Consider the following 14,066-nt stretch of genomic DNA (forward strand, 5'->3'; position numbering starts at 1 on the left):
ACACTCAAGCAGAGAAATCAAGTAGACAATTAGATAGAACAGAGACTGCCTGTGTTAAGCATCCAAACCAGGTGTGGCGGCCGAATGCCCCCCAAAGCTGTCCACATGCTGATTTCCAGAGCCTCAGAATATGCTGCCCCACAGGATGAGAGACTCTGCACATGAGATTATGGGTTACAGATGCTGAGACAGAGACACCAGCCTGGATAATCAGCAGGGGCAGCCCAACCGCAGGAGAGCCAGTTACTAAGGGCTAGGAAGGCAGACAAGTGGCTTTGAGAAATGTGCGGACAGAAAAGGCAGGCAGATCAAGGCATGAGCAGGAACCAACTCACCACTGGTGGATTTGAAGACAGAAGTTGCCCCAGAAGCACCCTGCATTATGTCTCAGTGGCTAAATCCTCACCTTGTAAGCACTAGCATCCCATATGGGGACCAGTTTGTGTCCCAGCTGCTCTACTTCCCATCCAGCTCCCTGCCTGTGGCCTGGGAAAGCAGTAGAGGATGGCCCAAAGCCTTGGAATCCTGTTCCTGCATGGAAGACCTGGAAGAAGCTCCTGGCGTCGTATCAGCTCAGCTCTGGGCATTGCGGCCACTTGGGGAGTGAACCAGCAGATGGAAGATCTTTTGGCCTGTCCTCTCAGTAAATCTGCCTCTTAAATAAAAATAAATAAATCTTTAAAAAAAATAGTGCCCAGGGGCCAAGGGAAGCAGATAACCTCTAGAAACTGAGAATGATCCGCTGCTGACAATCAACAAGAAAATGGGCTCTTCAACCCCTGTAACCACAGAAACAATTCAACCAATAACCTGATTGAGCCAGAAAACAGATTCTGACCCCCGCCCAGATCCCAGAGCTTCCAGAGAGCAACACACACCTGCCAACACCTTGACCCTGACCCAGTGGTAAGTGGTTATAGTAGAAATGTGATACTAATGATCCAGACTATCATTGGAAGTTGTTTCAGAACAGCAGGAACAAGTCTGGAGCTCAGCTAAAAGTGATGGCTGGCGATCCGAGTCTAGGTGTTCTCAGCAGATGTGTGATCTTTAAACCCGAGAGACCAGTCAGCAAGAGGATGACAAGAAACTCCTGGGGGAAGAGGGAACAACAAAAAGTGACACCGAGGAGATGCTGGCAAAAAAACAAAAAAAAAGCCTCAAGTGGCAGGAATTGGGGCACAGCAAGCTAAGCCTTTGTTTCTGTTTGCAACGCCACATTCCATTTTAGAGTGCATAGTGCAAATCCCAGCTACTCTGCCTCCAGTCAAGAATCCTGCCAGTGCATCTGGGAGGAAACAGATGATGTTCAAGTATTTGAGTTTTTGCCACCCATGTAAAAGACTTGCATATAGTTCCTGGCTTCTCTCTCTCTCTCTCTCTCTCTCTCTCTCTCTCTCTCTCTCTCTCTCTTCCTCCTCCCCCTCCCTCTCTCCTCTCCCTCCCCCCTTACAAATACATACATAGTAACATACTGGGAAGTGAAGATACACTTGGACCATGAGAGGCAGCAGAGGATGGCCCAAATCCTTGGGGGTGTTTTCACCTATCTGGGAGATCCAGATGGAGCTCCAGATGTTTGGTTTCTATCTGGCCCAGCCCAGGCTGCTGCAGGCATTTAGGGAATGAATTGGTGAATAGGAGATCTTGCTCTCTCTATATCTTTCAAATAAATTAATTAAATATTTAAGAAAAAGAAATATGGGCCTAGTGTGATAGCCTAGTAGCTAAATCGTCACCTTGCATACACAAAGATCCCATATGAGCACTGGTTTGAATCCCGGCTGCTCTACTTTCCATCCAGCTCCCTGCTTGTGGCCTGGGAAAGCAGTTGAGGATGGCACAAAGCCTTCGGACCCTGCACCCGTGTGGGAAACACAGAAGAGGCTCCTGGCTCCTGGTTTCAGATTGGCTCAGCTCCAGCCTTTGTGGCCACTTGGGGAATGAATCAGTGGATGGAAGATCTTCCTCTCTGTCTCTCCTCTTCTCTGTATATCTGACTTTCTAATAAAAACAAATAAACCTTTTTAAAAAAGAAATGCCTACAAAATTTTTTAAAAAAAGAACTCTCTTCATAATCAATGCAGAAATGGCCCTTAAGCGTCCCTAGAAATGGTATTTTTCCAAAATTTTTAGGATTTGCCAGTAACAACACATTAGTCATATCCTACAGCAATCCATTCACTTTCATATAACTCATATTTTAGAATGTAAATTCTGTGGTATAGTAGGCTAAGCCTACACTTGTGGCACCACATCTCACATGGGCACTGGTATGTGTCCAGGCTGCTGCACTTCTGATCCAGCTCCCTCCTTACGGCCTGCAAAAGTAGCAGCGGATGGCACTCTGCACCCACGTGGGAGATCCAGAAGAAGCTTCTGGATGCCAGCTTCACGTTAGCTCAGCTCCAGCCATTGTGACCAACTGAGAGAGTAATCCAACAGACAGAAGAAATTTCTCTCACTCAAAAAAAAAAATAAGTAAAGCTTAGAAAGTAAGTAAATTATTGCTGAACTGTTTTGTCTTCACAAAGCTTCAACCACCTTGTGTTAATTCCACAGATGATGTCTAATTCTCTTCTGACATTCCTTCAATTATAAGCATAACTATCCTGCCTCTCTCTCAATGTCTCCCAATGCTTGAGCCATTTCTCCTGACATGATCACTTTTCTGACTGTCCTCTTTGACCATGTTCCAGTTTGTTCGTGTCCTCTTAAACCTGGCATTCACAATTGAGCATAAACTCTATGGGATGATCCCTAGAAATCTGAATAGGACTGAAGGTCTCCATGATCCTTTTACTATCATTCTCTTAGCCCAGTTCAAGATTTATTAGCATTTCTTGGCATTGCCAACTCAGTCAAGAGTGACTGCCAGTTCTTTTTCACACATGCTACCATCAAGCTCTGTCCCCTCATCCTGAAATGCCTTCCACTAAATAGAGCATTAGAAACCTTTATTGCAGTCCTTCCCATTTTATAAGCATGGGTTTATCCTGGACTTTAGCCCTTATGACTCAGTTCCTGCAGGTTTGTGATACCCTTTATCCTGGGAAGCTTAGTCTTCCTTCTGTGCTTACTATGTGGGATAGTACTTTCAAAATCTGAGCTCAGGGGCCAGAGCCATGGTGTAACACACTAAGCCTCCACCTACAGCAACAGCAACCCATATGAGCACCAGTTCATATCCCAGCTGTTCTATTTCTGATTCAGCTCCCTGCTTATGACCTGGGAAAGCAGTGGAGAGTGACCCAAGTGCTTGGCCTCCTGCACTGATGTGGGAGAACCAGAAGAAGCTACAGGTCCCTGGATTCAGACTGAACTGGTGCTTATATGGGATGCTGTTGCTGCAGGTGCAATCTTCTTATGGATTGATTATTCTTGGAGGAGCTCATATTTTTACTTTATTTAATTATAAGGATTTTTTTAAATCCAAAAGGCAGAATTAACTAGAGAGAGAGAGAGACCTTCCATCCGCTAGTTCATTCCCCAAATAGCCTCAACATCAAGTTGCTGCAAATGCTGGGCAAGGTTGAAGCCAGCAGCCAGGAGTTTCCTCTAGGTCTCTGATGTGGGTGCAGGGGCCCAAGACTCTGAGCCATCCTTTGCTGCTTTCCCAGGCCATAAACAAGGAACTGGATGTGAAGTGGAGCAGCCAGGATACAGAATCCTGGTGCATTCAAGGCAAGGACTTTAGCTGCTAGGCCACCACACCAGGCCCAGTGCTTCTTCATTCTTAGGAGAAGTGCAGTTATCAGCAAGCCAGTGAGACTCCATCAGATGATTGCTATCAGAGCATCAGAGCAGTGAGACTTCCAGCTGATATTCAGATGACCTAAGTCTCTGCGTGCCTCTTCTTGACTGTGTGACAGTGTGAAGAAGTACTGCTACTCACACACACCTTCAATCTTTCTCGGAAGTTTCTTGCTTAGTTCCCAGACTACAATCATTTTCACTTCTCCCTTTTATTCTCAGGAAGTACTTTTCAAACTCCAATGACTTACTGGTTATACTTTTTATTTGAAAGATTTAGTTTTATTTGACAGGCAAAGTTACAGAGAGAAGGATGGACAGGGAGAGAGAGAGAGAGAGAGAGAGAGAGAGAGAGAGATAAACCCTCTTATGTTGGCTCACTCCCCAAAGTGGCTGCAAACACCAGAGCTGGAGCCAGGATCACAGAGCCTTCTCTAGGTCTCCTACCCAGGTATAAGGTCTTTGGGCCATCCCCTGCTGTTTTCCCAGACTATAAGCAGGTAGCTGGATCAGAAGTGCAGCAGCCAGAACAGGAACAAGCACCCATGTGGGATGCTGGTGTTTGTATGTGATGGATTATCCAGCTGAGCCACTGTGCCAGCCCCTATTGGTCATACTTTCTTAACATGAGTAAATGCTACTTGCTTCCTCTAGTGGAATCTCTGGGAATTAGATTTGCCTTTTGTTATCCAGAGGCCAGCCATAAGTTTCATCTTAGCAAGTACAAACAATGCTCATAAAATTGTATTTTCCTAATAAGAAGAAATAGCAAATTTGGAAGCAATGAGTTCACCCAATTTTCTCTATACCTTGACCTTTCCCACCCTGACCAACCATGCAATAACTATTTTAAAAATTAAATTTTAAATTAATTAATTTTAAAAATTGTATTTTCCTGCTTATGTTAAAATTTTACATCCACTGGGGCCTGACACGATGGCTCAATGACTAAATACTCACTTTGCAAGTGCCATGATTCCATATGGATGCTGGTTCATGTCCCGGCCGCTCCACTTCCCATCCAGCTCCCTGTTTGTGGCCTGAGAAAGCAGTCAAGGAAGGCCCAAAGCCTTGGGACCCTGCACCCGCATGGGAGACCCGGAAGAGGTTCCTGGCACCTGGCTTCAGATCAGCTCAGTTCCAACCATTGTGGCCATGTGAGGAGTGAACCAGCTGAAAAAAGATCTTTCTGTCTCTCCTCTCTGTAAATCTGATCTGACTTTCCAATAAAAATAAATAAATCTTTTTTAAAAATACATGTGGCAATAGACAACTATGAGTATAGCATGTTGTGGCTTTCAATGTTGGCATCCCATACAGGAGTGCTAATACACATCCCACTTCCATGCTTCTGATCTGGCTTCCTGCTAAGGCAGCTAGGAATTAGTGGATGATGACTCAAGCACTTGGGCTCCTAACATTCATAAAGGAGACCCATACGGAGTTTTTTGCTCCTGGCCTCAGCCTTGAATAGCCCTGATTATTGAAGACATTTGGGGAGTGAACCAGGGGTTGGAAGATCTATCTCTCCCTCTTTCTCTTGTTTTGCCTTTTAAATACATAGGTATTTTAACCAGGCAACTAGGGGAATTCCAGTTAATGGTGGATTTAGCTAAATTCCATGTCATAGCAGGAAGCTACTTTTAATTGACCCATCTTGTATTTCATCTTCAATAAAATTATACTTAATCACCCAAAGACTAAAAAGGGACAGATTTTGTGTGATTATTTCATCACTAGTTTTATTGGTGGGGGGGTAGTTGGTAAAACAGTAAATTTGGAAATGCTTGAAGTGGGAAAAAAAAGTTATGGAATGAATACAGTTAGTGATGTTATACTCGAAGGGAGGAACAGGTGTGGCCAATTAAGGTCACATAGAAAAGGGTGACCTGAGCCATGCCAAGGTGTATCAAAGAGCAATTAACATGGGTCCAGTGCAGTAGCCTAGTGGCTAAATCCTCACCTTGCATGCGCTGGGATCCAATATGGGTGCTGGTTTGTATCCCGGCTGCTCCACTTGCCATCGAGCTCTCTGTTTATGCCCTGGAAAAATAGCAGACAATCACTCAAGTCCTTGGGTCCCAGCACCCACGTGGGAGACCTGGAGGAAGCTCCTGGCTCTTGCTTCAAATCAGTTCAGTTCTGGCTGTTGTGGACATTTGGGGAGTGACCCAGTGGATGGAGACCTCTCCGTTTCTTCTATAAAATTCTGAAATTCAAATTAAAAAACAATAATAAATCTTTTTTTTTTAAAGAAAAACAAAACATTTATTGTTGAGGGCTGGCACTGTGGCATAATAGATTAAACCTTTGCACCATGGCATAGCACGGTAAACCTCTGCTTAGGTTGTCAGCATCCCATATAGGTGCAATCCAGCTTCTTGCTTATGGCTGATCATGTCGGGGACTCAGAAGAAGCTCCTGCCTCTTGGCTTGGGATCAGCTAAACTCTGGCCATTGTATCCATTTAGGGAGTGAGTCAATGGATGGAAGTGTCTTGCATATGGGTGCAGGGGCTCAAGAACTTGAGCCATTTCTGCTGACTTTTCAGGCTGTTATCAGGGCCCTGTATGGGAAGTGGAGCAACTCAGACTCCCAACTAGTGCCCATATGGAATACAGGCACTGCAATTGGTGGCTTTATGCATATGCCACAGCGCCAGTTCCATGAAAGAACTCCTTAAAAAACAAAAGGAAAAAAGCTCGCCTCTTTCCAAAGAAAAGGCTCTCTATTGTTTCTCTCCACAGAAGTAGAAATGGAACGGTGACTTTCAGAGCATACCTTATATCATTCTTGGAAACAGCATAGCAAGGTCCTTTCTGCAGCTAACTGTATTGCTATTATGAGAAGCAACCCCAGAAGTGGACCCTTTAAGAGGGGGTATGCAGGAGGGAGAGGGCGGGAAAGAGGATTGCAGCCCCTCTCCCTCTAGAGTGAAAGAGCCCCAATTATTCAGCTGCAGCTCCACTTTGCAGCAGCTGTATTTCATTTCCTAAAGGCGTTCTGAAGTGGAGGGAGTGCATGCATGCTAACAAGCAGGTTCTTAGGGACAGGGTGGCAGATGCTTACCTGGCAGAGTGCCTAAGAGGTTCAATCAGCACTCACCATCGCCACAAGGGCTGTATTCTGGAGCTCAGAAATTTAAGACTACTTGAACTCTACTTTAGGGCCAGAAACCAAATAGCAGCTTTGTTGTTAACCTTGTTTCTTTCTTTCTTTTTAGGATTTATTTATTTTTATTGGAAAGGCAGATATATGGAGAGGAGGAGACAGAGAGGAAGATCTTCCATCCATTGATTCACTCCCCTAGCAACCACAACGGCTGGGGGAGCCCAGAGCTTCTTCCGGGTCTCCCGCACAGGTGCAGGGTCCCAAGGCTTTGGGCCGTTCTGGATTGCTTTCCCAGGCCACAAACAGGGAGCTGGATGGGAAGCGAGGCTGCCCGGATTAGAACCAGCGCCCATATGGGATCTTGGAATATGCAAGGCAAGGATTTTAGCCTCTAGGCTACTGCACTGGGCCCATTAACCTTGTTTCTTAACCTTCTGGGTGCAATCTTTATTTATCAGACTGCTGGGGAAAATCACTTGCTCACTCCAAGCATATTCTTTTGGACTCTCCCAGGCCAATTCATCAGAGGATCTCCATCAAGGGCTATTTCCAAATGGGGACCTAGAGCACCCTGACAAGTGTCCCAGCTGCTCCCCTAAACGCCTCTGTTTTCCCTCCAGAAGCTCAAGGGCAGTGCCAGATCCAGGCCTAGAAGAGTGAGGTGCTTGTCTTGCTGTGGAACAATTATTTAAAATAACTTTAAGGTAGTATTTTTTAAAGGTCAAAAGCGATGTCAAAATCCATGATGAACAAACATTGGGAATTTAAAATTTGCACTCGCACAGCCTTGGCCCTCATGCTTCGTCCTAATCCCAATTAAACCTTACTTACAAAAACAGGCCATGGTTTGCTCGTGTGAATTTTTCAGATGTTGCAATTAAATATTATCTTAATTACTGAGTTTTGCTGTCCCCTTAACTATTGCCTCACCCAGGCCTGGCCCTGCTCCAAGAGGTTTTGTCTAAGCCCACCGTGACTTCACCCTTCTTCCCTCCTCCACTCCAAGGCTCTCTCAGGGTCCAGTGTTCAGACTCTGGGTATTCCCCTGCACCCCTCCCCTCCGTGGCGGGAGGTGCTTCCTCCTGCCCGGTCAGGTGCCCGGGCAAGCGGGGACGGAACGGAAGGCGGCCCCTGGCCCGACCTCACAGCTCCTCCCTTCCGGCGCACAGAGCCATTCAGCGGCTCTGGCGCCCGGTGCGCGGGGCCCGACGCCGGCCCGATCCCGCCCCCGACGCCGGCAACCCGGGCTCTGCCTCCCCCTATATAAATCGGCCATTTGCTTCGCTCCGCCCCAGAGTCCCGGAGTCAAAGCCGGTTCCCAGTGCAGTCTCGCATTCGCCTGGCTCTTCTTCCCTTCCAACATGACAGATGCCGCTGTGTCCTTCGCCAAGGACTTCTTGGCAGGTGGAGTGGCTGCGGCCATCTCCAAGACCGCGGTAGCGCCCATCGAGAGGGTCAAGCTGCTGCTGCAGGTACGTTCTGGGGGCGAGGAGCCTAACCAGGAAGTGGGGGAGGGGTCGCGGAGAAAGCGGGTGCCACCAGAAGCCGAAGGGTGCTCACTTATCAGAAATGTCCCAGGAATAGGCGAGATGAGGCTGCAAAGTCGGAACAAAAGGCAAATTGAGCGGGATGACTTAAGTGGTCCGGATATAGGAATCCCAGAAAAGATTGGGGGTACGGGGAGACAGAGGGAAGGGAAGGGCCGCCGCATGCTCAAGGCGATGAGTTCGGATGGGGCAGGACGAGGTTGACTGCCTCTGCTCTCGGGCCTTGGGGGTCAAGGGCGCAGCGTGAAAGCCACCGCTAGGAAGCGAAAGCACCCGTCCTTACCGAAGACCCCAAGGTCGTGGCAAGGAGATAACAGACTGGCGTAGGCCATGCTGACCGGCCCGCCGGACGCGCTCGAAGCTCGCCGGGCCGGAAGCGGGCGCCGGGAAGCGCGTGTGCCGTCTACGTCCGCCCCCGCGCAGCCACCGCCGGCGTGTCCCCTCGGCGCCGCGCGCGCTCCCCCAGTGGAGCCCTAGAGGGCGTGCGCGGGCGAGCAAAGAAAGACTTGCTGGCACTCGGGTCACCTCTAGGAGAGGTGTGGGGCCAGAGCAGGAAGGCAGCCGCTCAGGAGACCTGAGGCGTTCGTTGACCACGGTCACCAGGGTGACTACGCCCTGCGTGCGACTCGCCTTCATGCCTCTGAACCTGGCTTCCAGCTAATGACTTTTCCTCCAGGTTTAAAGGTCATCAGCCAGCTCGAGGGTGTCCCCTCCCCACCGTAAGAGGTGGGAGCTTAAAGCCTTAGATGGGTACAAATCACCCTTTTCCCCGTAGCAGCTTTAGGCGGCTAGAAGAGCCCAGCCCTGTGGTCTGCCCACAATTACAGCCCGGACACAGGATCCGGGTGTTCCCTTCCCTTTTGTCCTTCATGGTTTTAACCGTCGCCGCTCTTGGCCTCCTCCTCCTCCGTCAGGTGCAGCATGCCAGCAAGCAAATCACTGCCGATAAGCAGTACAAGGGCATCATCGACTGCGTGGTTCGTATCCCCAAGGAACAGGGAGTCCTGTCCTTCTGGCGTGGTAACCTGGCCAATGTCATCAGATACTTCCCCACCCAGGCTCTCAACTTCGCCTTCAAAGATAAATACAAGCAGATCTTTCTGGGCGGTGTGGACAAGAGGACCCAGTTCTGGCGCTACTTTGCAGGAAATCTGGCCTCGGGTGGCGCCGCTGGAGCCACCTCCTTGTGCTTTGTGTATCCCCTTGATTTTGCCCGTACCCGTCTAGCTGCCGACGTGGGGAAAGCCGGAGCTGAAAGGGAATTCAAAGGCCTCGGCGACTGCCTGGTTAAGATCTACAGATCTGATGGGATTAAGGGCCTGTACCAAGGCTTTAATGTGTCTGTGCAGGGAATTATCATCTACCGAGCTGCCTACTTCGGTATCTATGACACCGCAAAAGGTAAGGTGGCCAAGGGTTCTTGTGAGACAATTTTAAACAATCCCGGGTGCCAACCTAAAAGTCCAGGAGCCTGAGATTTGTGTTTTCATTGCTGAAAGGGGTCAAGGTCATCCCATAGAACCCTCGCTCTCAGGGGTGGTGTTCAGGGACTGTGAGAAACTGCAAGTCTGGAAAACTCTTGCCTTGTTATTCAAAGGGTCCCTCTTCCCTTTCCTAGGAATGCTTCCAGATCCCAAGAACACTCACATCTTCATCAGCTGGATGATCGCACAGTCCGTCACAGCTGTGGCAGGGCTGACTTCCTATCCGTTTGACACTGTTCGGAGACGCATGATGATGCAGTCAGGACGCAAAGGAAGTGAGTTCCACAGAGCTGTGGGCGGGATGGGGGTGGGGAAAAGGGTGGGGCAGTCACTTGGGGTGGATAGCACCTGCGCCTCCCACACAGCTGCCATGCTTGCCTAAGCCCTTTGCCTGTGAATGAGGCTGTTCAACTGGTATCAGGGGTTAAGAACAGCAGGTCCTCTACAGAGGCCAGTGCTCACAGCAAGGATCTTTCCGCATTGCCCTGGGGCAAATGTGTGTAAATGTTGCACTGCAAAGTAACCTTGGTGGAGCTCTGTAGTGGCTCTTGGGCCTCTCCTGCCTTCCTGCTTTGGGTCACTAACTCGGTGTCTTTATTCTTTCACAGCTGACATCATGTACACAGGCACTCTGGATTGCTGGAGGAAGATTGCCCGGGATGAAGGTGGCAAAGCCTTTTTCAAGGGCGCGTGGTCCAATGTCCTCAGAGGCATGGGTGGTGCTTTTGTGCTTGTGTTATATGATGAAATCAAGAAATTCACATAAGTTATTCCCTAGGTTTGTTCCCCTGTGGACAGGCATGTTGTATTATGTAATCTTAAGCATTCTTGACAGACCTCTCAGCTGTTTGTGGATCAAAAGCAACTATGTACTGGTTGAAAATGGGAAGCAATAATATTCTTGTGACCGGTTTTCTCTTAAAGCCATTTCCATGATGATGATGATGATGGGACTCAATTATATTTTTTATTTCAGTCACTCCTGACAAATTTGAAATAAACATAATATACAATATAGTTTTGTCTGTTTGCAGTTTTATTTTCATATAAAAATCTTGTGTTTCAGGTTTGAGTAAAGCAAGGATCTAAGAATAGCTTGGTAATATGACCCAAGAAACCCTGGACCCTGTGTACCCCCAAATCATTGCTGGTGGGCAATCAAAGCCAAATAAGCTTTCTCCCATAAAGTATCATGTGTTCAGTATTGGTCAAGAATGGTAAACTGAATTGATCACCTAAAAACATTTTTTGGACAAATATTACCTCGTAAGATTATTTTTATTAGAAGGGCGGAGTTGCTGAGAGGACAGATGGATCTTAACCAAATGAAACTTGGCCAGTCCAAAGCTGGGAACCAGGAGTCATGGGTCTCCCCCCTAGGTACAGGGGGCCGAATGCTTGAGCCATCTGCTGCTTTCCCAGACCGTAAGCAGGGATGCTGATGGCTCAAGCCAAGGTTTGACCTGCGGATATTACTTATTTTAAAGCATAATAGCAATTTTCACCTGGTTGCTTCCCATCCATCTTCACCCGGGCCAAGCCATTTTTACTTAATCCCATTCAAAGCAGAGGATTAGAGCTGGCACAGTTCCGGGAGTGCTGAGATTGCAGTGCTGTCCAAGATTAGGGAGAGGGCTAGACAACTGCTACGACCTCGAAATCGCTTCGCACAGGGCCAAAGCAGCATCTGCACTTCACCAATTACCAGACAGGCCAACAAGCCCAGACAATGCAGCGCGCTTCATGTTTCTTGGGGTTAAGTCCTTACTTGGAATCCATGTGAGAACGCTGGCAATTTCTTAGAGCTCTTGATTAGGACTCGGAGATCCAGGGGGTTTTGCTTGTAACATGAGATTTCTGTGAAGGCCGGAGCACCTTTTCTCTCAAGCCACATCAGGATAAGGGGTGGGGTGAGGGCTGGGGGAGTTAGGGCATGGCACATATGTACAGGACTGGGGGGAGTGAGGGCATGGCACATATGTACAGGACAGGATGAGAGCTAAGGGAGAGGGCATGGTATATATACAGGAGGAGGGGTGAGGGCATGGTACATACATACAGAGGAAGGGGTGAACACATGTTACACATGTACAGGAGAGGGGTGCGGGCTGGGGGAGTGGAGGCATGGTACATATATACAGGGAAACCCTCCTTCGGAGCCCATCCCCCATCCAGACTTGTGTAAGGGTTGACCACACATGAGGTCCGCGTGATGCACATCCAGCAGAGCAGTGGGGTTCTGTTGTTCACACCCTGGCCAAGCATCTAAACCTAACACACTTGGTAAGAACTTTGTTATCAGGGAGGCCTGGGTACAAGTTTTGAACTCAGCCATTTAATGGTGCTGTTGGGCATGTTGCTAAGTCTCCTAAGCTTCTGGATCTCTCCATCCATAAGATGGGGATAATAATAACAATGCCTGCCTGCAAGGAGTGTTAGAAAAATGAGGTCATTCGTGCAAAGCACCTCCTGTAGAACATAACATAATAAGCACTCCCCAACACTCCAGAAATCTAACCAGTAACTAACCGGAGTCAGTTCAGGGGCTCCAGGATCTGAAGTTTCTGGATTTAAATCTCAGCTTTGCTGCTTCCTCAGCTGTCTGACCTTGGGCAAGTGCTTTCACTTCCTGGGGCCTCAATTGCCTCATCTGTAAAATGGGAATAGAATAGCACTAGAGTGAGAATCAAGTAAGATAAAGCAGAGTACTAAATATGGTACCTGGCATCTGGGAAGGCTGCCAACACGAGTGCCTCCCAACCCGCCCCCTGAGCACTCACTTTCGTGGAGTGAAAATTTGCCCAACTCGAGCCCACATTTCTTTTTCTGCCATGGCCTAGGCATAGCATTTGTGTAAAATGAACTTGAGCTTAGGTCTTTTTTAGTTATAGATTTTGTTCCTGAAAAGGGATAAGAGCCTCTCCACTTAGGGCTGCATACACAATACAAGCGCCCCCCCCCCTTTATAGTGATTACAATAGATGCGGACTCACTGAGCTGGCAGCTATTAAAACCTAGGACGAGGCATTAATGATTAGAAAGCAAGAAGTGGTGCCTCCCTACAATTGGGTGGCTGACATAGATGAGGAGGTGGGGGTTTTCTGTTGTTGTTCTTTCTATTCTTGTTGTTCAACGATCTTTTTTTTTTTTTTTTTTTTTTTTTTGGTGAAATTTAATTTCAAGACAAAGTGGTTTTAATCCAAGCTGTGCTGGATAGTGCTATAGAATTCATTATGTCCATTATGCTCATGCGAACGTTGATGGTCCACAATCTTAGCAACACCCTAATTTATGCTGTTGTTTTGTTACTATTCAGTGCCGATCAGGATCCGGGGAGGCTGATTCCAGGTGAGAGAGCCAGAACACAGGTCGGCTGGTGCACAGCCACCGCGCTTCCGATTCCAGGGGGCTCTCCACTCATTCACTGGAGCCAGTGTGTGCGGCAGGTGCCCCGGGCTGCTGGAGACAGAAACCAAGGGTGTCCTCCCTGAGGGGCCGTTGTCGTGGAGGGTAAGTCATTTAAGACATTATTTTTGTACTAGAAGAGGTGCGGAGATGCTAGATAGAGCTAATCATTGGAAGGCATTTTGAAAACCTAAAATTGTAAAGAGAGTTCTTGGCTTGCGAAGAGCATTTCTGGCACTGCCCCCAGACTCTTAGGGGAAACCCATTCAGCCTTCTGAGCCATTGTGGGGACACTGTGGTGGACAAATCTTGAAAACTACTTGCTCTACTGTGTGGCGGATTTCTGCAGCCTGGGTGTTACGGGGCTGCATTCTGTGTCTCCTGTGAAGTTTGTGAGCATGGTATTTCCCGGCTGCCTCTTTAGGTGTCTAATCTAGCTGACATCCGTACAAGCTAATACAAGTCAAATAGTAAAGAAAAGATAGAAAATGCCAAGGAGCCAGCTCTACTCATGCCTCTCTCATCGCTATCCCCCTCCTCCAGAGGCACCACTGTTCCCACTTGCCTATGTGCGCTTCCCCCCACAAATCACTGCATATTGTTAGAATGGTGGCGGATTTGTTTTGTCAGTATCATATTCTGATCATTTGGATTCAAAATGGCACGATTCTTTCAGGACTTTGTCAGACTGTCGGGGGTCAGGACTCACAGATGCTGTAGTAGGCAGTAGCCAATGCATGGCAGGGCAAGGCAGGGCAGGGGAGAT

The 14,066-nt window shown here is 48.0% G+C and overlaps 1 protein-coding gene across 1 annotated transcript; it reads left to right on the forward strand.

Moving 5' to 3' along the window:
* The first annotated feature begins 8,112 nt into the window (after positions 1-8,112).
* Positions 8,113-10,910, forward strand: SLC25A5 (solute carrier family 25 member 5). Its single transcript, XM_004587638.3, has 4 exons — positions 8,113-8,336; positions 9,326-9,812; positions 10,030-10,170; positions 10,504-10,910. Exons 1-4 carry the CDS (start codon positions 8,226-8,228, stop codon positions 10,659-10,661), a joined length of 897 nt encoding a protein of 298 aa, XP_004587695.2. The 5' UTR covers positions 8,113-8,225; the 3' UTR covers positions 10,662-10,910.
* The last annotated feature ends 3,156 nt before the right edge of the window (positions 10,911-14,066 follow it).

This window comes from Ochotona princeps, chromosome X (genome assembly GCF_030435755.1).
Source record: "Ochotona princeps isolate mOchPri1 chromosome X, mOchPri1.hap1, whole genome shotgun sequence".
Classification (NCBI taxonomy): domain Eukaryota; kingdom Metazoa; phylum Chordata; class Mammalia; order Lagomorpha; family Ochotonidae; genus Ochotona; species Ochotona princeps.

Excerpts from the sequence above, each read along its gene's own strand:
- SLC25A5 (XM_004587638.3), top strand. The coding sequence starts at position 8,226 with ATGACAGATGCCGCTGTGTCCTTCGCCAAGGACTTCTTGGCAGGTGGA. Across the intron at positions 9,813-10,029 it reads TATCTATGACACCGCAAAAG|GAATGCTTCCAGATCCCAAG; the intron begins GTAAGGTGGCCA and ends TCCCTTTCCTAG. Across the intron at positions 10,171-10,503 it reads GCAGTCAGGACGCAAAGGAA|CTGACATCATGTACACAGGC; the intron begins GTGAGTTCCACA and ends ATTCTTTCACAG.